The sequence below is a fragment of the Artemia franciscana genome, chromosome 1 (assembly GCF_032884065.1).
Source record: "Artemia franciscana chromosome 1, ASM3288406v1, whole genome shotgun sequence".
Classification (NCBI taxonomy): Eukaryota; Metazoa; Arthropoda; class Branchiopoda; order Anostraca; family Artemiidae; genus Artemia; species Artemia franciscana.
In genome coordinates this window covers 44,083,687-44,108,821 of record NC_088863.1, presented here as the reverse complement: position 1 = coordinate 44,108,821, position 25,135 = coordinate 44,083,687, and the positions used below count along the sequence as shown (strand labels likewise).

Below are 25,135 nucleotides of genomic sequence, written 5' to 3'. Positions count from 1 at the left end.
TTCAGCGCCCATAGTCGATCAAAAGGAAGCCAGAACTGGCGGGAGGCTGAGGGGAGCTACTTGAAGTAGAGTTTTCTTTTCAATAAGTTTCAGGGAGACTTCAACTTAAGATTGAAAGAATATATATTTTGGCTATGTCGTTCTTAAGGAATTGGCACAAAATTCTAATGTTAGAGTAAAGAGCGAAACACTGAAGAGGAGCAACCCCCCTCATATACCTAATAATATCTGTGCGTTTTAAGTTTTAGTGTTGCTCCTTACTTTCAGTTGAAAGGATTTTCTCTTTCTGATCGTATTTCTAAGCAATGCCAGGAAATCTGGCTCCACTTCCACGGTAAAATCCCTCCTCCCCACGGATATATTCTCTAGACAATTCAATCATGGTAAAAATTTACCCCGGAAAATTGCCCTTAGCATCTCTACAAGTAAAATTGAGTCAAGAAAGAGAAAGCATGACATAAGAAGAATTTCGTATAAAAATTCTGGTGAATTCCCCCTCATCCTAATTCCTTAAAAAAAGCTTGATTACTCAACAGTAAACTTAGTTCTGCTGTCAAGCAACTGCATAAAGTTTCAAGAGTTACGCTGAATCGAAGCATCGAAAACAGTGACAACAAGGATTCGGTAAATATAACATGAACGGATTCTCTTCCATAAAAGGAATATATAACAAAAATTCCACGTAAAAAATGTTTAAGTTTTCTGAACAAGAAGGTTTTATGTGCATTAATATTGCTAATACCAGGGACATTACTCCTTGATCTAGATTTCGGCCGAAGAACTGCATACGAACCTATACAACTTATACTACTGCTACTACTACTAACAACAACTTACCGCAGCACCAAGCCACCTGAGGCCAACACAGCTACGCACACTCCTCCTCCATCCCAATCTGTTCAAAATCTCCCTCTGTACAACGTCCTACGAAGTTCCCACTTCCTTTAAATTTTTCTTTATGACATCCTCCCGCCCCAGACGAGGATGACCTGCTTTCTGTTTAGCCTTAGGTGGTTGGCCGAAAAAGGACAATCTGCGGCAATCTGTCATCCTCCATTCGCAGAACGTGCCCTAGCCATCTCAATCTTTCTTTCGTTAGAGCCCTAGAAAGCGGGATTGAACCATATTTTTCGTAGAGCCAACTGTTTGAAATACGGTCAGTCAGCCGGGTACCCAGAACAATCCGTAGAAAATTTCACTAGAAAATATCTAGCAAATCTTCAACGCTTTCCGGAGCACCCATGTTTCAGAGCCATGTTTGACCACTGTCGTCGCTGTACCTTCCAATACCCTAATCTTGGCTTGCAGACTCATCTTTCTATTCTTCCAAACTTTTTTTTAACTGTGAAAAACATCCTGAGCCTTGGCTATTTTACTTTTAACATCTTCACTGCTCCCGCCATCTTTACTATAAATGCTACTAAGGTAAGTGAAGCTGCCCATTTGATCAATCTTTTCGTTACCGAACGTTAGCGGTAAGGAAAAGTTAGCGGTTTCATCTTCATTTATTACTGGCCTTAGTGACTTAGTTTTCTTATTCAAATCTATTCTAGCACTCTGAACTCGCAAAACCTCTAAAAATTCATTCATTTCGCTCAAACTTTCATCTAGGATACTTAAATCATCAGCATAATCTAAAAACAGTAAATTTGTTAGTACCCATTTGATTCCGTGGTCTCCGTTTGCCTTTCCAATGCTCCTTAAGAAAAACATCTGTCAAAATGATCCATATAAAGAGGGATAGAAGACAACCCTGCTTAACTCCTGATTTAATACAAAGCCAGCTGCTAACCTCATTTCCTACCTTAACCGCAGCAGTGTTATTCTCGTGCATAACACTAATCACTTAAATGTATTTGTCTGGTATACCATACAAGTATGGTATACCTTTGCTAAAGCTTTTCTATCAACAAAATCAAACACTTGCTCATGATATATAAAACTGAGGACCAAAGGTGTTGACTGCAAAGGCACTTCTCAATTATTAACCTAAGAGTGAAAAATTGGTCGACACATCCTTTACCTTTTCTAAAACCGCACTGCTCTTCTCTTATAGCTTTGTCTACAGCATCTCTCAGTTTAAAAAGCATCATATTACTAAGTAATTTGGTACATAAAGACAACAGACTTATGCCTCGATAATTACGGCACTCACTCTTATCACAGTAATGGAAGATTATGTAATCTTCCATTATTTATCAGCTATGTGATGCATTATAACAGTAAGCAAAAGGCAGGATCGGGCCTCAACCAAACTTACAGTACCAAGGGCATGAAAACCAATACGTTCTTTGCCCTCTGAACCTGGAAATATTCACACCTGGAAAACAAGATTTTTGTAAAATTATGCTTCTGATAGTTTCAAATTATTAAGCATTAATGAAGTACTACAAGATGTTAAAAAAATGGTGCTTTTTCATTGTATATGAATATATTTAATGAAGCTCTTTTTTGTAAGTTCGATTTTTTACTCTGTTTCTTTTAGGTGTTGATTTTTCGTTTTTTTGTGGTGGATATAATAATAATGTATTAACATTATCGTGTATTAGTGAGGTTTGTGGTGCCGAGGGGGAAATTTAACCTTTTCGGCTACCATGTTTTTATCGTACCGGTGTATGTGATTTACCACCCCCTAGAACATGTTTTTACTTCTGTAAGTGGCCGGTCTCTATATCTAAAGGCGGTACCACATTTTTGTCAGTGTTACTACGTTGAAACGTCAAAAAAAGCAAAATTAAATAGTTAAATTAGACAATACTTTTAATCTGTAAAAATTCAAACATCGACTATCTACTGAGTCCCAAAAACACTTGAACATTCAAAGCAAACCTACATCTTCTTAATTCGTTTGGTAATATGTGGTTTTAGCGTATTTTTCGTGATTTTTATTCTTTTTTTTGAATTTAGTACCCGCTACTACCAAACTGCATAACTGCATGTGAAGGCATTTTTTATTAAATTTTAATTTCTAATCTTTTTAGTTTTTTAAGTTATAAGGGGTAGTTTTTATTTTCACTGCCCTTGGCGTTTAAAAAATGATACAAAGCGTTTATACTATAATGTTAGGTTTTGGTTTGATGGCTTGCTAGCTAAAACAAATAAACAAATAAACCCAACCATGATCTTTCTTCTTTAAAAAAAAAAAAAATATGCAAAATTCCACATTTTTTGCAAATAGGAGCTTGAAACCTCTATAGTTTGGTTCTCAGATACACTGAATCTGATGGTGTGATTTTCATAAGATTTGTTGACTTTTGGGGGATGTTTTCCTCTTTTTCAAAAAACAGGCCAATTTTCTCAGGCTCGTAGCCTGTGATGGGCATCACTAAACTTAATGAATCTGATTTATTTGGAACCAGCATAACAAGCTGATTTTTTAAATGTCTATTCATATCAAAATTAAGGTTTTTTAGAGCTAATCTCACGATTGAGCCACGTCGCTACTTACTTACACTTCGCTACCAGGAACTATTTGATTAAGATATATCCTTAATAATAAGCTATTTTGCGAGACTATCATGATTATCATACTATAAATTTAGCATAAATTTGGTTGTCACAAAGATCTTATATAACAGTCATCAGATGTTTCTTGCTCTCTTTATTTTCTTTGAAAAATTCGAAATGTGTTAGCACAGTTTTCAGGATTCTCAGCTCAATCTGCTACAACATGTAAGAAAAATATTTTTTCGGAATGGCACAGTCTACTCACATACTTATAAAATTCAAATCTTGCTCTTTACTTCACCCAAGAATACAAAGATCTTTTGCGGGTAGGTAAATCGAATATTGCTCAGGGGTTGTGAAATCCCCAAAAGGACATTCTGTCCCTACTTATTATAATCTTGTGACTAAACTAGAAGTAGAGGAAATAGAACAAAGATTATGTTTTATATCTCAATAAACAAGATTAATTTTTACATAAATTTACCATAGCCCATAATCCCAATTCCCGTTTCTGCCTATTACGTTCTTTATTTGAATAATAATGAGCGAGTTGAATAACCCTTCATGCACGGCAAAGACACATGATCTCTTCAGTGTTTATAAACATTTCAGTTGACAAAGGTCAGGAAAGAATTAACTTGCAGAATGAACGCAAGGGAACGGATTGAAGTCAAAGTTGTAATTTTGGGATCACAAGGTAGGCTCACCTCCTGTTTATTAAATAATAGCATGACTATGGTAGTTTTGATGTTGTCTATTGACATTATTTGTAAAATTTAGATTTACATCCCATCCTCTTGAAATAAATAAGCTGCTACAATTACTTCACTGAGAAATCGGTGATTTTAAAGATAGTGAGAAGCTTTTTCTTAGATAAAATAACAACACAACATTTAATTTCCATTTATCACTCTCAAAACCTACCTCGGATTCAATAAACTGATTTTTTTTTGCTTTCAATTAGATGTCAGTTTCAGACAATTCTAAAATAATTAAATTGAGTTCAAAAGCATTAAATGAAACCTATTGCAGTAAGTTATTTGCTTAGTAATATATATATATATATATATATATATATATATATATATATATATATATATATATATATATATATATATATATATATATATATATATATATATATATATATATATATATATATATATATATATATATATATATATATATATATATAAATATATAATCTATATATATAGAAATAAGTTGTCTGTCTGTGGATCTGTGGATCAGGTGACGTCATGTTTCTGTGTTGGCTGACGTCATGAAATTAGTTGTCGTCACTTTTGCTTTGACGGTGACGTCATTCAAGATATTTAAGACATATGTTCACGTAGAAATCTATTAATGTTTAAGTTTACAATGACTGTCGAGTGACGTCATTATAAGGATTGAGCTGCATGTCGTCATGAAGTTAGTTGTCGTCATGTTTGTTATGACGATGCTTAGTATATTGTAAAACACATTAATTTGGTTAATAATATACCATTTAAAACACCAAAATGAACATGCTGGAGTAGTCACTCGGTGAGAGAGGGTGTCAGAACGGAGAATGAAGGTCCCAGGTTCAAATCCTGGTTAGGCTAAAAAAGGTAAAAAACTAAAAACTAAAAAAAAAACTGAAAAAACTAAAAAAAGGCAAACACTACAAAAAAGACTAAAAACTAATAAAAAAAATAAAAAAGCTAAAAAACTAAAAAAAGGTAAAAAACTAAAAAAAGTAAAAACTAAAAAAAAACTAAAAAAAGGAAAAAACTGAAAAATAGAAGAGAAAAAGAAAAAAATAAAAAAGATAAAAACTAAAAAAAAAGTAAAAAGAAAAAACGAAAAAAAACTAAAAAAGGTAAAAACCAATAAAAAACTAAAAAGAAAAAAAGGAAAAAACTAAAAAAAATTTTCATCTAAAAAACTAAAAAAAATTAAAAAAGGTAAAAACTAAAAGAACTAAAAAAGAAAAAAAAACTAAAAAAAGGAAAAAAACTGAAAAATAAAGGAGAAAAAGAAAACTAAAAAAATATAAATAAAAATAAAAAAACTAAAAAGATAAAAACTTCAAAAAAAACTAAAAAGAAAAAAGAAAAAAACTAAAAAACCTAAAAAAAGGTCAAAACCAATAAAAAAAAAACTAAAAGGAAAAATAGGGAAAAAATTAAAAATTTATTTCATCATATACCAATTCAAAAACGAATACATAAATGACGACGGGGACACAGGCAATGTTCGATTAGCAAGGGACACAAATGACGACCGGGACACAGGGAATATAAATGTCGACCGGGACACTGGGACATAACTACAAAGGGGGCGCCGGGGTGCACAGGGGGATATATAAATGACGATGGCGACTCAGGGAATGGTCGATTAGCAATCACCATCAACAAAGCTCAAGGGCAATCATTAGAATCATGAAGTATAGATCTGAATACGGATTGTTTTCCCATGGACCATTATATGTTGTATGTTCAAGAGTCGGTAAACCTGACAATCTATTTATATGCACAGACAATGGGACAGCAAAGAATGTTGTATATTCGCAAGTTTTACGTAGTTAAAAACATATATATATATATATATATATATATATATATATATATATATATATATATATATATATATATATATATATATATATATATATATATATATATATATATCTATATTCACAGGTGGGACATAGGGACACAACTACAATGGCGCGTAACTAATATGGCGCGTAACGACTTACGCGCGTGGGGGGGCTTGGGGGGGGCGCTAAGCGCCACCCCAACAGCTAGTATATCTATATATATAAAAATAAGTTGTCTGTGCGTGTGTGTGCCGAGTGACGTCATGTTTGTGTGTCGACTGACGTCATGTCTGTCGACTGACGAAATTACAGACCGGGACATCGGGACACAAATGACGATCGGGACATAGGGAATATAAATGACGACCGGGACACTCAAAGAGAAAGCGACCGGGACACAGGGAATGTTCGATTAGCAATCACCATCGACAAAGCACCGGGACACAAATGACGACCGGGACACAGGGAATATAAATGAAGACCAGGACATAAGTAAAAAAAAACTAAAAAAATAAAAAAGGTAAAAACTACAAAAAAAACTAAAAAGAAAAAAAACTAAAAACTAATAAAAAAACTAAAAAGAAAAAACCAAAAACTAAAAAAAAATAAAAAACTAAAAAAATGTAAACACTACTAAAAAACTAAAAAGAAAAAACTAAAAACTAATAAAAAACTAAAAAAAGTTAAAAAACTAAAAAACTAAAAACTAAAAAAGAAAAAAAAAGAAAAATGGAAAAAAACTGAAAAATAAAGGAGAAAAACAAAACTAAAAAAAAAAAAACTAAAAAAACTAAAAAAAGGTAAAAACCAAAAAAAACCTAAAAAGAAAAAAAGGGGAAAAACACAAAAATTTATTTCATCATATACCAATTCAAAAACGAATGTATATACAGACCGGGACACCGGGACACAAATGACGACCGGGACACAGGGATACAACTACAACGGGGACGCCGGGGGGCACAGGGGGATTTTTTAGGCCAGAATATTCCAGGATGCCCATTTTCCGAAAAAAAAAATCTGGACGTTTTCGAGAAAAATACATACATACATACACAATTATTGCTCGTTTAAAAGATAGTATATATATATATATATATATATATATATATATATATATATATATATATATATATATATATATATATATATATATAAATAAATTGTCTGTGGGTCTGTCGAGTGACGTCATATCATCATGTCGTCATGAAGTTAGTTGTCGTCATGTTTGTTATGACGATGACGTCATTAAAGGTATTTAAGAAAATCGCTCAAAGACAAATTTTTAATTGTAAGAAGATCGTGGACGGAAAAATGTTTAATTGTAAAATGACTGAATAACCTACAATGGCAACAGCCGAGGAAGCTGCTCAAAGAGTCTATGCCAAAAAACTTGCTGCTGACAGGTCCGAGTGGTTCCAGGTTCGAACCTTGGCTTTAGCATTAATACAAAAGAAGAAAAAAACTAAAAAAGGTAAAAATTACAAAAAACACTAAAAAGAAAATACTAAAAAATTAAAAAAGCTAAAAAACTAAAAAAACTAAAAAAGGCAAAAAACTAAAAACTAAAAAGAAAAAAACTAAAAAAAACTGAAAAAAACTAAAAAGAAAAAAACTAAATACGAATAAAAAAACTAAAAAAACTAAAAACTGAAAAAGAAACACCGGGACACAGGGAATATAAATGACGACCGGGACGCTCAAAGAGAAATTACAGACTGGGACACTGGGACACAAATGACGACCGGGTTACTGGGAATATAAATGAAGACCGGGACACAGGGACACAACTAGACGACGGGGACACAGGAAATGTTCGATTAGCAATCGCCATCAACAAAGCTCAAGGGCAATCATTAGAATAATCAGGTATAGATCTGAATACGGATTGTTTTTCCCATGGACAATTTTATGTTGCATGTTCAAGAGTCCGTAAACCTGACAATCTATTTATATGCACAGACAATGGGACATCGAAGAATTTTGTATATTCGCAAGTTTTACGTAGTTAAAAACACACACACACACACACACACATATATATATATATATATATATATATATATATATATATATATATATATATATATATATATATATATATATATATATATATATATATATATATATATATATATATATATATATATATATATATATTGGGTTTTAGGTTGTTTTTCGAAATTCCCATTTTTTTTTAACAAACTTTTATCACTAAGATTTATACAAATAATAGTTACATTTCTTGAATCTGCTTCAAATGGTGATTCTTCCTCACTTGTAAGCTTTTTCAAAACGTTTCTCTAAATTTTCGTTTACCATGGGTTAGGGTTTGTTCTTTACTAGTTTGTCCCTAAGGAGGCAACCATGATGTACTTTGGACTAAGTAACCATAAGCAAGTGACCTTTGTTACTGGAGTTTTTGTAAATGAGAAGCAAAGTAGAAGATAAATTCTTCAGTATTCAATTATGTTTACGCGTTTATCGGATGTATTTAGATGTACATCAGTTAGATATAGTAAATGTATTTAGATGTAACTAAGTTTATTTATCGTCATTCAAACCAAGGCTAGTGGACCTAGGTTGCCACTTCAATATGCTTCCGAGTCAGGGCCAATTCTACATTACGAGAAGAGAACCAATAGGAAATGCATATGAAATGCAAGGAGAGACGCATATAAGAGAGGGCTCCGATATCAGTTTTAAGCTATCCAATGCAGCAATGCATAAATCCAACTATTTCAAACTCAATAGCAATGTTTCATAGCTTTCAGGAGTTGGGAAAACAAGTCTAATAACATCTTATGTATCCAAACCAAGCATTCCATCTATGGGCATTCAGCCAACTATTGGAGCAAGCTACTATCCGTCTAAAATTGAAGTTAATGGAGTAACTTTAAACCTTCAGGTGAGAATACGTTTTTTTTTGTTAGTACTTTTAATTTTCTCCTAGATCACCAAAATTGAAAAGAATCAGTGGGTTGGTTTTGCTTAATCAAAATTCTAAGAAAATAGTTCTCTGACATTATACTTTTTTTTCTATTATTTTAAGAAACTTTCGTTTTTTTGCTTTCAGCACTTAATTTTCATAAGAAAAAAAAATCAAAATGTCGTATTATATTTCAACTGCTTACACAATATAGGTAAATCTCTAATTTACCTAAAGAATTCGAGAATCATTCCTTCCACAAATAAAATAACACCTTTATGAGCCCTTAGTTGCCATTCTCATCACTCTTCTTACTTCTTAAACTATCTATTGACCAGGGTTGCCAGACGTTCTCCTTTTAGAGGGCATCTCCTCGTTTTTTAACCTCTGTCCTCCGTCTTTTACAAAAAAATCCAGATTAGTCCTTCTTTTTGTGTATAGCCAGGTCTAAACACTTCCACGACCAAGATTACCCAAAGGAAAACTAAATAGTAGTAAAAAACGTATATTTTAAAATAAGATGTATAGTATTTTGCTCATTAGAACAGGGGTATTTTGCTAAAGGATGTTTAGAAATGGTATCAGCTCAGAACAGGGTCATATTGCGCTGAAGTCCCGCACTGGCAGCGCTGAGCTAAATTGGCAAAACATGTTTTCCGCGCCATCTTGACTTAGTAATTCCTTCGTCAAGTTTATTTCTGCTCATATTTCTGCAAGGATAAAGGTCATTGTCAAAGCTGATTTATTCCTGCGTTCAAAACACCCGCTATGAATTTTATTTCAATAAAATTCCAATAAGATTTTGGCTAGCTGCTAAAACTTCAGGGCACTTAAATCTCTTCATTCTTTGTTAAAGGTATTTCGAAATGAAAACAGCGCTATCGGAATGCCAAAAATACAAAATCTTTTCCTTGAACAAACGTTCTCTCCTTTGAAATTTTAGATGATAAAACTCATTGACAGGACTTAAATATCACTTCGAAAGTTGGATTTCGCGTCCACTTGATGAAAAAATGTCTTCATGGTGGCAAATATTCGGTTCGTTTCTCTTTCGGATCAGTTGAAAATTGAATTTTCTGGCTGACAGAGTTGGGTTAACATAACTGACACGCACTCTAAATAAATACTGTAGGTACTTTTTTTGAACACTTAATCCTTTTAAACGTCTTAAAAAATTGTAAATCCGGAGAACTCAATTTCTACTGTAAAAGATCTCCATATGCAGTTATGCCATCATGAAGATCTAAGAGGCGTGACTTTACTGTAGTTATACCTATGTTTTTGCTGTAACTAAAGACAAACACTACCATTAACTGGCAGTAAGCTAAGTATCAAACAGTTCGTGGTAACGAACTGTAGTAAGGAGCGACCCGGCTCAATAGTAATCAAGACTCTAAAAAACAGAATTTTGATACCCATAGCTAAATCAAAAGAATGCATTTTAATGCTGATTTAAAATATATAAGTTTCATTAAGTTTAGTTTTACCCATCAAAAGTTAGGAGCCTGACAAAATTTGCCTTATTTTAGAAAATAGGGGGAAACACCCCCTAAAAGTCATAGAATCTTAACAAAAATCAAACCATCAGATTCAGTGTACCAGAGAACCCTATCGTAGAAGTTTCAAGCTCCTATCTACAAAATTGTGGAATTTTGTATTTTTTGCCAGAAGGCAGATCATGGATGCGTGTTTTATTAATATTTTTTTTCCAGGGGTGATCGTATCGACCCAGTGGTCCTAGAATGTTGGGAGAGGGCTCATTCCAACGGAAATGAAAAGTTCTAGTGCCCTTTTTAAGTGACCAAAAACATTGGAGGGCAGCTAGGCCCCCTCCCACGCTCATTTTTCTCCCAAAGTCGTTGGATAGAAATTCTGAGATAGCCATTTTATACAGCATAGTCGAAAAACCTATTAACTATGTACTTTGGGGACGACTTACTCCCCCACAGTCCCCGTAGCAGGGGCTACAAGTTACAAACTTTGACCAGTGCTTACATATAGTAATGGTTATTGGGAAGTGTATAGACGTTTTAAGAGGATTTTTTGGTTGGGTGGAGGGGTTGAGAAGAGGGGGATATGTTGGGGGAGCTTTCCATGGGGGAAGAAAATCTCCATGCAGGGAGCGCAGGATTTTCTAGCATTATTTAAAACACAAATAATGAAAAAATAAATATGAAAAAGTTTTTTCAACTGAAAGTAAGGTGCAGCATTAAAACTTAAAACGAACAGAAATTATTACGCATATGAGGGGTTCACCTCCTCCTAATACATCGCTCTTTACGCTAAAGTATTTTAGTAATTTCAACTATTTATTCTACGGCCTTTGTGATTCAGGAATTAGGACAAAATTAAAGCTTTAGTGTAAAGAGCGAGGTACTGACGGGGGGGGGGGTGAACCCCCTTATAAACATAATAAAAAAATGCGAATACAAAAGTTCGTCACGTTTTACGTGAATACAAAAGCTAATTTGTAATTTACGCATATCTTTTACTAATAAAAACGTTTGTTAAAAATTAAAAGTCCTAGTTGCATTTTTAAGTAGCCAAAAATTGGAGGGCGACTAGGCCTCCACCCTCGCTCATTTTTTTCTCAAAATCATTCGATCAAAACTATGAGAAAGCCTTTTAGCAAATACAATAAATATGCAAATTTCGTTTATTATTCATCTACGGAGAGCCAAAATCAAAATGTGTATTAATTAAAAAACGTTCAGAAATTAAATAAAAAAAGTTTTTTTTTAATGAAAGTAAGGAGCGACATTAAAACTTAAAACGAAAAGAAATTACTTCGTATATGAAAGGGCCCCTCTTTGCGCTGAAGTTTTTTACTGTTTTAGAAAGTAGAGTTGAGAAAAGAGTAGAATCATGCAAGAATAAAGCCCTAACATATTGTTACCAAATAGGAATTAAAAATAAATGCATGTATCCTTCAATGACAAAAAGCCTAAGGTAACCATTAACATGGTTATTGCCCCTCATGAGCCCCTCATATGCGTAATAATTTCTGTTCCTTTTAAGTTTTAGTGCTGCTTTTTACTTTCACTTGAAAAAACTTTGTGATATTTATTTTTTCATTGTTTTTTTAAATAATGCTAGAAAATCCTGCGCTGCCTTCATGGAAATTTTCTTCCCCCATGAGAAATTTCTCCATGAAAAGTTCCCCCAACACATCCCCCTCTTCTCAACCCCTCCCCCCAACCAAATTAAATCGTCCTTGGAAACGTCTGTACACTTCCCAATAACCATTACTATATGTAAGCACTGGTCAGTGTTTGTAACTTTTAGCCCCTCCCACGGGAACTGTGGGGGAGTAAGTCGTCCCCAAAGACATAGTTATAAGGATTTTTGACTATGCTGAATAAAACGGCTATCTCAGAATTTTGATCCGGTGATTTTGGGAAAATAATTAGCGTGGGACGGGGGCCTAGGTGCCCTCCGATTTTGTCACTTAAAAAGGGCACTAGAACTTTTCATTTCCATTAGAATGAGCCCTCTCACAACATTCTAGGACTACTGGGTCGGTACGATCACCCCTGGAAAAAAAAAACAACACCAAAAAACAAATAAACACGCATCCGTGATCTGCCTTCTGACAAAAAATACAAAATTCTACATTTTTGTAGATAGGAGCTTGACACTTCTATAGTAGGATTGTCTGATACGCTGAATCTGATGGTGTGATTGTCGTTAAGATTCTATGACTTTTAGGGGTTGTTTCCCCCCTATTTTCCAAAATAAGGCAAATTTTCTCAGGCTCGTAACTTTTGATGGGTAAGATTAAACTTAATGAAACTTATATATTTAAAATCAGCATTAAAATGCGATTCTTTTGATGTAGCTATTCGTATCAAAATTACATTTTTTAGAGTTTTGGTTACTATTGAGCCGGGTCTCTCCTTACTACAGTTCGTTACCACGAACTGTTTGATAAAGTTGGAGGACAAGCAATATAAACAAAGGTATTTTATTTCAAATGATAATATATTTTATTTCAAATGATAATATATTTTATTTCAAATGATAATACAATTAAGTATGTAAGTACAAAGAAGGATAGAATGTAAGGAAAATGAATTTTCCTGTTGTCGGTACTAGACGATCAATCTTATAAGTACGGCTCTCGTATGTGAAGCCCCCGTGGAACTCTGGGATCGACAAGCTCTGGGATCGACAAGCTCTGGGATCAAATCGTCCATGAAGAATCCTTTTAGTTTGGGAAAAATCTTTTCGGTCCAAAAGCCTAGATCCCGGTCTATCTTCTCAATGTAGAAGTCTTTCTGGGTAAAAATCATGAAAAAGCGAGCATCTAGCTGAGCACATTCAAGCTGACATTGTACTTGGTAAAATTAGTTGTGGCCCCGTTTGATGTTGACCAGTCTATTCTTTCCAACTTCCATGCAACAGTTCGCCTTAGCCTCTTTTCGGCTCTTTATCCACTCACCTATCCCCAAATTTTTCGCAGTTTCTGGACAATTTATTTCCAAAAGTACTCTTTTTCCGCACGGCATAATTACTAAGTAATCTGGACTGGCACCAATGAAGTCATGCTCATAGTGCACAAAAAAACCGCATCGCTCCACCTTAAATCTGGTCGATTCTTCAAGCTTTTTTGCAGTTACTGGTTCAAATGTATGCACTTAATCATTGCTTTAGTCACTTTTGATGGTGCATACAGAAGTTTTTGCACCAAGGGGGTTACAATCTTTGTCCTTCGCTTGGCTATAGTTCCAGCCCATGAAGCCGTTATTCTGTCCCTACGTACTGCTGACCAGCTTCCGTCGTCTTCTCCTTGTAGGCGAGTCGCAGCTTCTGTTTCTTGAATTTGTTCAGTGCTGCACTCTAGCCGTTGTAAAAAGGCACTCTTCATTATTTCAAAATCAACAGCTGCAAGATCAGGAGTTGCTGCGTTTGGCCCATACTTCCCATCAGGTCCATTTACTTTCTTCTGCTTCGGTATTTCATTGCGACAATTCATTGACTCTCGAGCCCTCTTCTGTAGAGCTCTTAGCCTAGATTTCCTCATTGAAAGTTTTGTCATCGCTCAAGGTGGTATCCTTCCTGTGATCTTTCTAAATATATGAAGCCTTCCTAGCTCTCCTTTACTATATTTAACACCAGAAGCTGCTACTCGAGCATTATATCGACCATTTCGAGTCACGAGGAATTGCTTCCTTCCTATTAATTTTGCAACTATACTCATAAAGTACTCAGCTAAGTTGCAAGTATTATTCCCAATCAGTAGTCGCGTTCTTCTTGTTAGAGTTTCAAATGCTTATAGGACATGGCAGAGGAATATCATAGAGGGACAATCCGTAAGAGGCACTTTGCTACCCGAGTCTTTACAGAGCCCGGGGCATTTTGTGTGATCACCACTGAAGAAATGGTGAGGAATGGCATTAAGAGCCTCTATTAATTCTTTTGCGCCTTTTTCTTCTTGGCTAATTCGGATGACCGTTGCCCGGGCGTACCCACTTAGCTTTTTAATCATTATTGGAGTTAGCCTTTTCGAGCATTCTTGGCCACCAGTCTTCCCTTTGTTATACAATCGCGATGTAAGGCATTTGCAGGCATGATTTACGCATTCCACTTTCTAAACCATCCGTCCGTATGGAACCTTAGCGATCAACTCATTATACAAGTTGGAGTCTCCATCAGCAATGAACCTCTTATATTTTAGTTTGTGCATTGTTGGAGCTAAGCGAAATGCCTCTACTATTTTGTCCGCTTCCATTCCTGTTGAAGGTCCATCCCAGTTCAAAAAACGCTTGTGAGGTTTTTTTTTCTGAATTTCTGTAACGGAAGCACATAGCACAAAACTTGTTTCGAACTCCAATGTGGAGCAGCTTCTTAGAGTAGTATCCAATCACCACACCACATCCAGATAAAACTCTGTAACGAGTCCCATAGCTTCGCGTGCACCAACTTTCATCAACAATTACAGTTGTATGCACAAAACCCTCGTGGTCAAACCCTTCTCCAGCTCTCAAAGCTGCCTCTGTTTCTGCTTTTCCATTTTGTAATAAATATTCGGCAAGGAGTTTTTCTGTTTTCTCGCAGATTTTGCGAGAAAGTTTGGGAAGTCCTTGATGTCTTTGCAACTAAAAAAAATAAATATATTTAATAATATAAAATGAATGAGACTTTCCCAAAAGTTTTAGACTGAAGAACTTGCCAACATATAGACCCTTTCCCAGGATTTTATTTTCGGGGGGCGGGGGATTTAAAAAATGTCTTGGAATCGTAAAGACCCTGGGTCGTCATGCTTCGAAACCGATCCGTCGTTCGATGAACATTCGTGCGTTTTGACGATTATAGCAGGCCTTGACATATTTCAAATTATGTGTTGAAACACGCGCTTCGACATTTCAAATTACTGAATAATGGAAATACGCCACCGACGCAAGGACCTTTGTTGTCACAAGCGTCGTTAATCCCAAGAAAGAAAAGGATTCACAAATGAAAAATTATAAGCAATGACATGAAGTAGCCGATGCCGCTCCACTGCGAATTTATTTAGATGTTATTCATAACCAGTGAAAATTGGAGGACACAAGCTTCAAAAAAATTACTCATACCTTTATAGTCTATACTGCTATAATTACTACCGCTATATACGGATAAATAAAACATAAAACATCTTTGGTGTCCTTTATTATTTAAAAGGGGGAGTGGGAGGACGGTTAAATCGGAAAAATTAGAAAAAAGGAGGTATTTTTAACTTACGAACGGGTGATCAGATCTTAATGAAATTTGATGTTGGGAAGGATATCGTGTCTCAGAGCTCTTATTCTAAATTCCGACCGGATCAGGTGACATTGGAAGAGTTAGGATGGAGAAACCTAAAATCTTAGAAAACGCTTAGAGTGGAGGGATCGCGATGAAACTTGGTGAAAAAAATAAACACAAGTCCTTGATACGTGATTGACATAAGCGGAACGGATCCGCTCTCTTTGTGGGAGTTGGAGGAGGGTTAATTATGAAAAATTAGAAAAATGAGGTATTTTTAACTTATGAAGGAATGATCGGATCTTATTGAAATTTGATTTGTTGAAGGATATCGTGTCTCAGAGCTCTTATTTTAAATCCCAACCGTATCCAGTGACATTGGGGGGAGTCGAGGGGGGCCTGAAATCTTTGAAAAAGCTTAGAGCCGAAGAATCGGGATGAAACTTGGTGGAAAAAATAATCACAAGTCCTAGATATGTGATTGACATAACCGGAACGGATCCCCTCTCTTTGGGGTAGTTGGGGGGGGGGGGGTAATTCTGAAAAATTAGAAAAAATGAGGTATTTTTAACTTACGAAGGAGTAATCAGTTCTTAATGAAATTTGATGTTTGAAAGGAAATCGTGTCTCAGAGCTCTTATTTTAAATCCCGACCAGATCTGGTTTGGAAAACACTTAGAGTGGAGGGGTCAGGATGAAAGTTGGTGGGAAAAATAAGCACAAGCCCTAAATACATAATTGAAATAACCGGAACGGATCCGCTCTCTTTGGGGGAGTTGGGGGGAGGGAGGATTAATCCTAAAACATTAAAAAAAGAGGTATTTTTAACTTACGAAGAAATGATCGGATCTTTATGAAACTTCATATTTAGAAAGACCTCATAACTCAGATCTTTTATTTTAAATCCCGACTGGATTTAGTGTCATTGGGGGGGGGGGGGCAGAAATCTTGGAAAACGCTTAAAGTGAAGAGATCGGGATGAAACTTGGTGGGAAGAATAATTACAAGTCCAAGATAAGTGACTGACATAACCGGAATTTATCTGCTATCTTTGGCGGAGTTGGGGGAGGGGAAATTAGTCTAATTGGATGGAGTTTAATTCGGAAAATTAGATAATATGACATATTTGTAACTTAACAATGAGAAATGAGATCGTAATGAAATTTGATATTTAGATGGATCTTATGGTTGGGAACTCAGGTCTTAAATCCCAACCAGATCCAGTGACATTGGAACGAGTTGGACAGGGAAACCAGAAATCTTGGAAAACGCTTAGAGTGGAGAGATCGGGATGAAACTTGATGGGAAGAAAAAGCACAAGTTATAGATATATGATTGGCATAATTGGAACGGATCTGTTATCTTTGGGGAACTGCGGGTTGTTAATTTGGAAAAATAGAAAAATAGAGGTATTTTTAACTTACGAGTGGGCGATCGGATCTTAATGGATTTTGACATTTAGAAGGACCTCGTGACTCAGAGCTCTTATTTTTAATCCCGACCGGCATTAAGCCTCTGATTTTCCTTTTAAAGCAATCTATTGATTCTTAAAATTTTTATAGAGCTCATGCCATATGAGCCCTTGGCTCTTCCGACCTCTTCACAAGTGCCACATGAGCTCTTAGCTCTTGTTATTTTGTCACAATCGACCATTATAATAAAAGTATTATTTTTCTGCATTGTTTTTACTGTTGTAAATCGTCAGTATATCTACTTCCTTCTGCTTATTAAGTATATGTTATGGTATATCAAACAAAAAACTTCTTATCTTTCCTGCAAATACAGTCTCTTGGTCCTGATTTATTTGACCTAATCACTTGACCTAATTAATAAAATAAGTATTTGACCTATTTGACCATTTCTATAAAAAAAACCTATCCCTCTCTTCCTTTTTGGGCTACAATATTTGTATCCAAACTTGACATGCTGCATCGCTAAGGCATAATTGGTTCAGTTTTCTAAAATAATTACAACTAGAAAATTATGGATATCTATGACCTTACTCACTACAGTGTTTTACCGATAGAATAGCTTCCTTCACTATCAAGTGCAGTAAGACCCGACATTTAAGGAGGAGGATCAGTAGTCTTCCCCCCTCTTCCAGGCTCTGGGGTCCGATTTGAGAATAATTTTAAAATATTTTGAACTGAATCCAAAAATCATTCCTCTGAGGGGAAAAGACGCATACAAGAGAAGAAAAATAAAAGGGAATGACAGTTTTCAATTGTTAATTCAAATATTGTTATTTTTTAAAGCATAATTTTTGATGAAATTTACCGGATGGACAAATTTTTGCGAAGGTATCAGCAATGTGAATTGCAGCAATGCAAAGTTGGAGTGATGAGCCTGCCACTTCGTCAAAATTAAAAAAGAATAACCTCGAAGATTGTCGCACTGACAAATTACTATTTTTATTTTTTTTAAATGTATCAAATAATCTTTTTCAGCGATCGCTAGAGATGGGTTCTGTGTGTTTACTTAAATGTTGTCTCCGGTTATATATAAATTATTATGTTAATACCGAACTATTCCGTCATCACCGAGTCAAAATTCAAGCAAGGAGTTGCAATTTATTTCTCCGTTTGTTGTTGTACTCTCGATATGGATTTCACTTTTCATTTTTGTGTGCGGCCTAATACTTTCTTTTTTGCCACTGTACTTTCCAGATCGGCTTCTATGCTGGGGTCACATCAAAGCCCATAAATTATCGATTTTTTATTTGTTTTAAAAAATTTTGAATCTTTGAAAAGTTTATCAAGACCCAGAAGAAAAATCTTTCTCGGATTTTTAAAAATATTTTAAATGAAAATGCATAAGAATTTGGCTTAGTAAATAGAATATAAAATAAAGCTCACCTGTGCTTCCAAACTTTAGTCTCCAGATCGCGCATGAAAAATACAGGATCAAAAATCCGTCGGCAATCCTTCAATTCGTCGCAATCCAAGTTTCTACCACCAGTCACGATCCGGTAGGGCAACAGGGCAAGAAGCTACAGGGTTCTGCTCCGCCTCAAGGTTTGTCGCTTGACCTAAATCTCTTGACTTGTCTAATTCTTGGGCGTACCGCATTATTAGGTATTTTGGATATTTGCATCGACCAGGCTCCAAATACTTTTTACAAAGGCGCTGTCTATGTGTGGTAACACTTTTAAGATGTATACCTCGCTTTGATTTAACTTTCCCCATGATTTCAGCTTTGTGTACACAACTTTACTGAAGGCTCCTGACTATTTCTCATTTCTAGGTTTCTTCATTGCATTGAAATAATTTATGAAAATTTCACACTCTATTAACAAGCAGCTGATTATACCAGCTTGTCATTCTGGTCTCTAGGGGGCGTTATCGGAAATCTGAAACGATTCTTTCTGGCAACCGACTTGTAAAAATTTCAGGTAGCTGAAAATATTCTATGGGACTGTTAGAAAACAGGAAAATACATCGAAAAATGGTTCCAATCATCTTACAGGTTATTGTCTTCTGCTCATGATAGTACTGATTTTGTTCTAAAAGCAATATCCTTCATAGAGTACACTTGTGAAAAAGACCTAGACATTTTCTAAGATTTCTAAGCAATTAGAGGAAACAGAGCAAAATCCTTCCAAACATTTTGTAGCATCTTCAAGAAGCTACGGCCTGATATTAAAAGCGACATCTTCCGCCAATGAATACTTGAGTACTGTTTATGGCACTTGGTATTAACCAAGTGACATATAGCAATCACAAATTCTGTCGGTCCCGGTTTTGCTACTTTTGGCACTTCCAGGTAAGCTAGGACGATGAAATTTGGCAGATGTATCAGAGACCGGACGAGATTAAATTAGAAATAGTCGTTTTTCCGATTCGACTATCTGGGGGGAGTGGGGGCCCCCGTTAATTCGGAAAAATAGAAAAATCGAAGTATTTTTAACTTACGAACGGTTGATCAGATCTTAATGAAATTTGATGTTTGGAAGGATATCATGTCTCAGAGCTGTTATTTTAAATCCCGACCGGATCTGGTGACATTGGGGGGATATGGGAGGGGGAAACCTAAAATCTTGGAAAACACTTAGATGGAGGGATCGGGATGAAACTTGGTGGGAAAAATAAGAACAAGTCCTAGATACATGATTGACCTAACTGGAACGGATCCTCTCTCTTTGGGGTATTTGGGGGGGGGGGGGTTAATTCTGAAAAATTGGAAAAAATTAGGTATTTTTAACTTACGAACGGGTGATTGGATCTCAATAAAATTTAATATTTAGAAGGATATCGTGTTTCAGAGCTCTTATTTTAAATCCCGACAGGATCTGGTGACATTGGGGAGGATATGGGAGGGGGAAACCTAAAATCTTGGAAAACACTTAGAGTGGAGGGATCGGGATGAAACTTGGTGAGAAAAATAAGCCCAAGTCCTGGATACATGATTGACATAGCCGGAACGGATCTTCTCTCTTTGGGGTAGTTGGGGGGGGGGGTCAATTCTGAAAAATTAGAAAAAATGAGGTATTTTTAACTTACGAACGGGTGATCGGACCTCAATGAAATTTGATATTTAGAAGGATATCGTGTCTCAAAGCTCTTATTTTAAATCCCGACCGGATCTGGTGACATTGCGGGGAGTTTGGGGTGGGGGAACCTAAAATCATGGAAAACGCTTAGATTGGAGGGATCGGGATGAAACTTGGCTGGACAAATAAGCAGAAGTCTTAGATACGTGATTCACATAATTGGAACGGATCCACTCTATTGGGGGGGGGGGGGTTAATTCTGAAAAATTAGAAATAATGACGTATTTTTAACTTACGGAAGGAGTGATCAGATTTTCATGAAACTTCATATTTGGAAGTACCTTGTAACTCAGATCTCTTATTTTAAATCTCAACCGGATCCAGTGTAATTGGGGGGCAGTTGGGGGGACTGGAAATCTTAGAAAATACTTAAAGCGGTGAGATCAGGATGAAACTGGATGGGAAGAACAAAAATCTGTCTAAGATACGTGACTGATATAACTGGACCGGATCTTCTCTCTTTGGTGGAGTTGGGGGGGGAATTTTGAAAATTGAGGTATTTGTAACTTACGAAAGGGTGACCAGAGCTTTATGAAACTTGATATTTAGAAGGATCTTGTGCTTTAAAGCTCCAATTTTAAATTCTGACCAGAATCTGTGGCATTGGGGGGAGTTGGAGGGGGAAACCGGAATTCTTGGAAAACATGAAAATTGGGGTATTTTTATCTTACGAATAGGTGATCGGATCGTAATAAAATTTGATATTTAGAAGGAATTCACGCCTCAGAGCTCTTATTTCAAATCCCGACCATATCTTTTGACATTGGGGGGAGTTTGGGGGAAACCTTGGAAAACACTTGGAGTGGAGGAATCGGGATGAAGCTTGGTGGAAAGAATAAGCAAATGTCCTTGATACGTGATTGACGGAACCGTACTGGATTCGCTCTCTTTGGGGGAGTTGGGGGGAGGGGTTCAGTGATTTGGCGAGTTTGGTGCTTCTGGACGTGCTAGGCCAGATCCAGAATCCCGACCAGATCTGTTGACCTTGGGTGGAGTTGGAGGACGATGAAAATTGGTAGGCGTGTCAAGGAGCTGCACAAATTGACTTGATAAAGTCGTTTTCCCAGATTCGACCATCATGGGGGGCTAAAGAGAGAGGAAAAATTAGAAAAAATTAGGTATTGATAACTTACGAGTGGGTGATCGGATCTTAATGAATTTTGATATTTAGAAGGACATTGTGACTCAAAGCTCTTATTTTAAATCCTGACCGGCATTAAGCCTCTTATTTTCTTTTTAAATCAATGTATTGATTCATAAAATTTTGTTAGAGCTCATACTATATGATCTGTTGGCTCTTATCTCTTCTTGCCTCGTCACAAGTGCCATATGAGCTCTTAGCCCTTGTTAAATATAAATTTTCAATTTAACATGGGATTTTTGAGTTCCATCAGTTCACTTAATCACGGCCTCAAAATTATTCAAGATTAAAAACTTCAAATTATTAGCGAATTGGCTTACCAACATAATTTGGAAAGACCACTTTTTTATATTTATCCCTTTGGTGTTCCAAGTTCATTAGGTTATCGATGTAATCCTCATTTTCTTCTATTTCCAAAAATACCACTTCTATTACTTAATTTTACTATGTAAAGCACAGACATTAAATTAAATTTTTTGCTTCAGACGCCAATATGAAAATCTCTTAGACTGGAAACATTTTCATTAGGTCATAGACTTGTAATGTGTATTAACCTGGTTTGGCTTCATCCCTTGAAAATAAGACAAAAAATTAGATCCATATATTGCGTAAACAAGAACTAACGTGAATAAACAGATTGTCTTGTCTATGTTTGAATTCTTATGGAGGAAAAACGTTATTAAATTTATCGAATTAGTTTATGCTTGTGATCTATGATTCAGCGTAACAACAAGGTGAAAATTTACAATGGCTAAAAATCTTTATATTTCAGGAATGAAATCGTAGTTTTGAGGAATGAATATACTTAAGAAGGGGACAATTTTTTTTTAATTTTTATATCCTTGGTACTTCAAAGGTGAAAATTAATTTTATCGTTAAAAAAAAGGCACGATTAGGACGATTAAAGATGAAAAATTATTATAAAAATTACTAGAGTAAAATTACATGGTTTCAAAAATTAAAAAATTTCTAGAGACCAAAAATTAGAAAATATTCTTTCTCCTTCCTATCAGGAAAGATTTAAATTTCTTGAGACTAGGAATGAAACCACGAGGTGGTCATGACGTGTCATAACTGTTCAGAAAAAGCTTTCACATCATCATTGCCATATTTGACTGAGAGCTGAACGTACAGTCAGTACTCTGAAGATTCTTTTTTTTCAAAAGCATTAAGTTCTTATTCAACATTAAAGGTAGCATCCCCGAGCGAACAATTGCATAAAGAGAAAAGCTGTGGCAGTTCAAAAAAGCTTAACGCAATTGTTCTTTTTTCAAGCTGAGGTTTGCTAGGCGTGGACTAGAAAAACAGCTCTTGTTTAAACAACTAGTAAAAACGCAGTTTTATTTACTAATTCTTCCATACTTCCTCTTGAATCTGCCTTATAGCCTATTATGCTTTTAAATTACGGTCAACCAAAATATTATTTGTCACAAATAAATTAAAGTAAAAAAAAGATTTACTCAGAACTGCAATAGACATCCAAAGTAATTTTGAAAATATCGACTAAGTTCGACATTTTCATGTTTGAAGCTGCAAAAAGGGGGTGGGGAATTCCTTTATAAGAAGTGACTGAAAATATCACCAGCTCATAGGCTTTTAAACAAAAGTATGAAGTTTTGTGAAAATGTGCGCCTAAACACAACCTTTTCCTTTAAGCATCAGACCCTCCTAAAATTTGTATAGCCTTCAACTGTGTTAGTACTGATTTAAATTATGAAAATTTTAGAAAAGCTTAAAGGTTCCTACGTAGAAGCCCTAATAACAGATTTTTGTCTACAATAAAACACTATAAAAAATTTTCCAGGTGAGCTGGATTGGTGTAAGGGTATTTGGCTAGTTACCGAATTCTTGTCACCCTCCAAACCGATGGCTATCTTTTCTAGCGTTTCCCTTCTATTTGCACCAAATTAGGACTGTAAATAAACATGTAAGGTTAAGACTATAAAAACCTATTTGGAACAATATCTTTCAAATTTACCGTTTCAGGTATGGGACACAGCTGGCCAAGAACGATTTCGATCAATGGCGCCTATGTATTACAGAAATGCTGATGCAGCCATTTTAGTTTTTGACCTGACCGATTTGGATAGCTTTTGCGAAGCACAGTTCTGGGTCTCGGAGTTGCAGAGAAATGCAGAAATGCATGTCTGTAAGTGTTTAGTAGGAAATAAATGTGACCTCGCTGCAAGAAAAGTTAGCAAAGAGAGAGCTGAAGAGTATGCAAGAATGATAGACGCAGAGTACTTCGAAGCCAGTGCTGCACAGGGAAAGGGTAAGTGGAAACATTTCTTTTTGTTTTCAATGCAGTCACTCTGGATGTTCTTCTTCTTCAGTTTAGTCATCCAAAATTATAAGCGTAAGTGGGGTATTCATAGAATGTAAGGGTGGATTATGTTCTATTGAAAAGAGTTGCCGGAAACTATAAAATTAAAAAAAAAAGATACCTGACAAATTTCAAGCTACTAGGTTATAGAATAAGTTTGTGTGTAAACTGTTTTGATTTGAAAAAAAATTGAACAAAGATATCTTATTTTATTTCAATAATTGCGACTGTCGTGAGGTTTTCTGGAAGATACATCTAATTACTCTCGGGGTGAAAATAATGCTCAAATAGATGCTCCTTAAAATCAATATTAACGATGCGTCCTAAGATGACTTTCAGCGACCCTTGAATTAACATTTTATCTTTTAAAAGTATTTAAGATATACAGGTATTTGTTCAATTTCTTGTCGCCAATGAAGGAAAGTTGCAATGTGAAATTAAAGCAAGGAGGCTTCATTTTGCTACCAAACATTTGAAAGCAAAAACCCTGTACAATAAACTGTTTAAATTTATTTTTCTTTTCTGAAACGGTTCTTTCTCTGTTTGTTTTTATTTGCTATCCTTTCTATCTTAGTTCGTTTCCTTTCAACTTGCTGTGCTTAACAATGATTCAGAAATAAGATATTTTCCAAGCTTAATGAAATGCTAAAATTTACAATATTTTGAATTGGTCCAATCTCAAGCAGTAAACAATATGAGCTGAGAAATCAGCTCATTAGCTCTATAGTTATCTGGAATAGCGCATCTAAGAAACGTTAAAGACTATAAAAATTAAACTTTTTAAACTTAAAATATCTCATAAAGTAAAGGAAAAATTAAACTAAAATGAAATAACTGTCTCTTTTTTCTTATAAACCAAACAGAAAACAAGAAAAAAAAGATAATTTATTTATTTTCGGAAGTTTTAATCTACTGCTGTTTTTCTGGAGCTGGGGTGGTATTTTAAGCGGACGTGTCTGAGAATAAAAAGTGTCGCTACAAATCATGCAGGACGCCTCTACTGTTACGTTTTGTGACTAATTTTGCAAAAAAAAAAACAACAACAGAAAACAGAAATAAACTTTCTTTTTTTTTTCATCACAACTGGTCGTTTTCCTATCACCGGACTTACAATGAACAATGCATTTTTGGGCAAAATGCCCATAAGGGCAAAAATTGAAAAAAAAATACGGAAAAAAGGAAAGATCACCTATGTTTAATTTCGACTAAGAGTCTGTGTGCTCTTTAGAGGAAAACTTGGGTTAGGGAAGCGGTTTTTGTTGTGTTTTAAAGTCAATTTCTGTCTGATTTAACGATGGTGTACAGGAGTAGGGAGAGAGTCCAGGAAAACTATTTTTTTTCGAACCCACTAATGAATCTTGATGGCCCCTGCTATATATATATATATATATATATATATATATATATATATATATATATATATATATTATATATAT

The 25,135-nt window shown here is 35.2% G+C and overlaps 1 protein-coding gene across 2 annotated transcripts in view; it reads left to right on the top strand.

Moving 5' to 3' along the window:
* Positions 1-3,992: 3,992 nt before the first annotated feature.
* LOC136030115 (uncharacterized) overlaps positions 3,993-25,135 on the top strand; it is a 35,484-nt gene continuing 14,341 nt past the window's right edge. The window contains exons 1-3 of one of the 2 annotated variants that reach the window (XM_065708798.1): positions 3,993-4,144; positions 8,806-8,939; positions 23,363-23,648. In XM_065708798.1, coding sequence (XP_065564870.1) covers positions 4,093-4,144; positions 8,806-8,939; positions 23,363-23,648 — 472 coding nt within the window. In that variant the 5' untranslated portion in view covers positions 3,993-4,092. Of the gene's footprint in view, positions 4,145-8,798; positions 8,940-23,362; positions 23,649-25,135 lie in introns of both variants that reach the window. The other variant, XM_065708806.1, reaches the window with a different exon arrangement.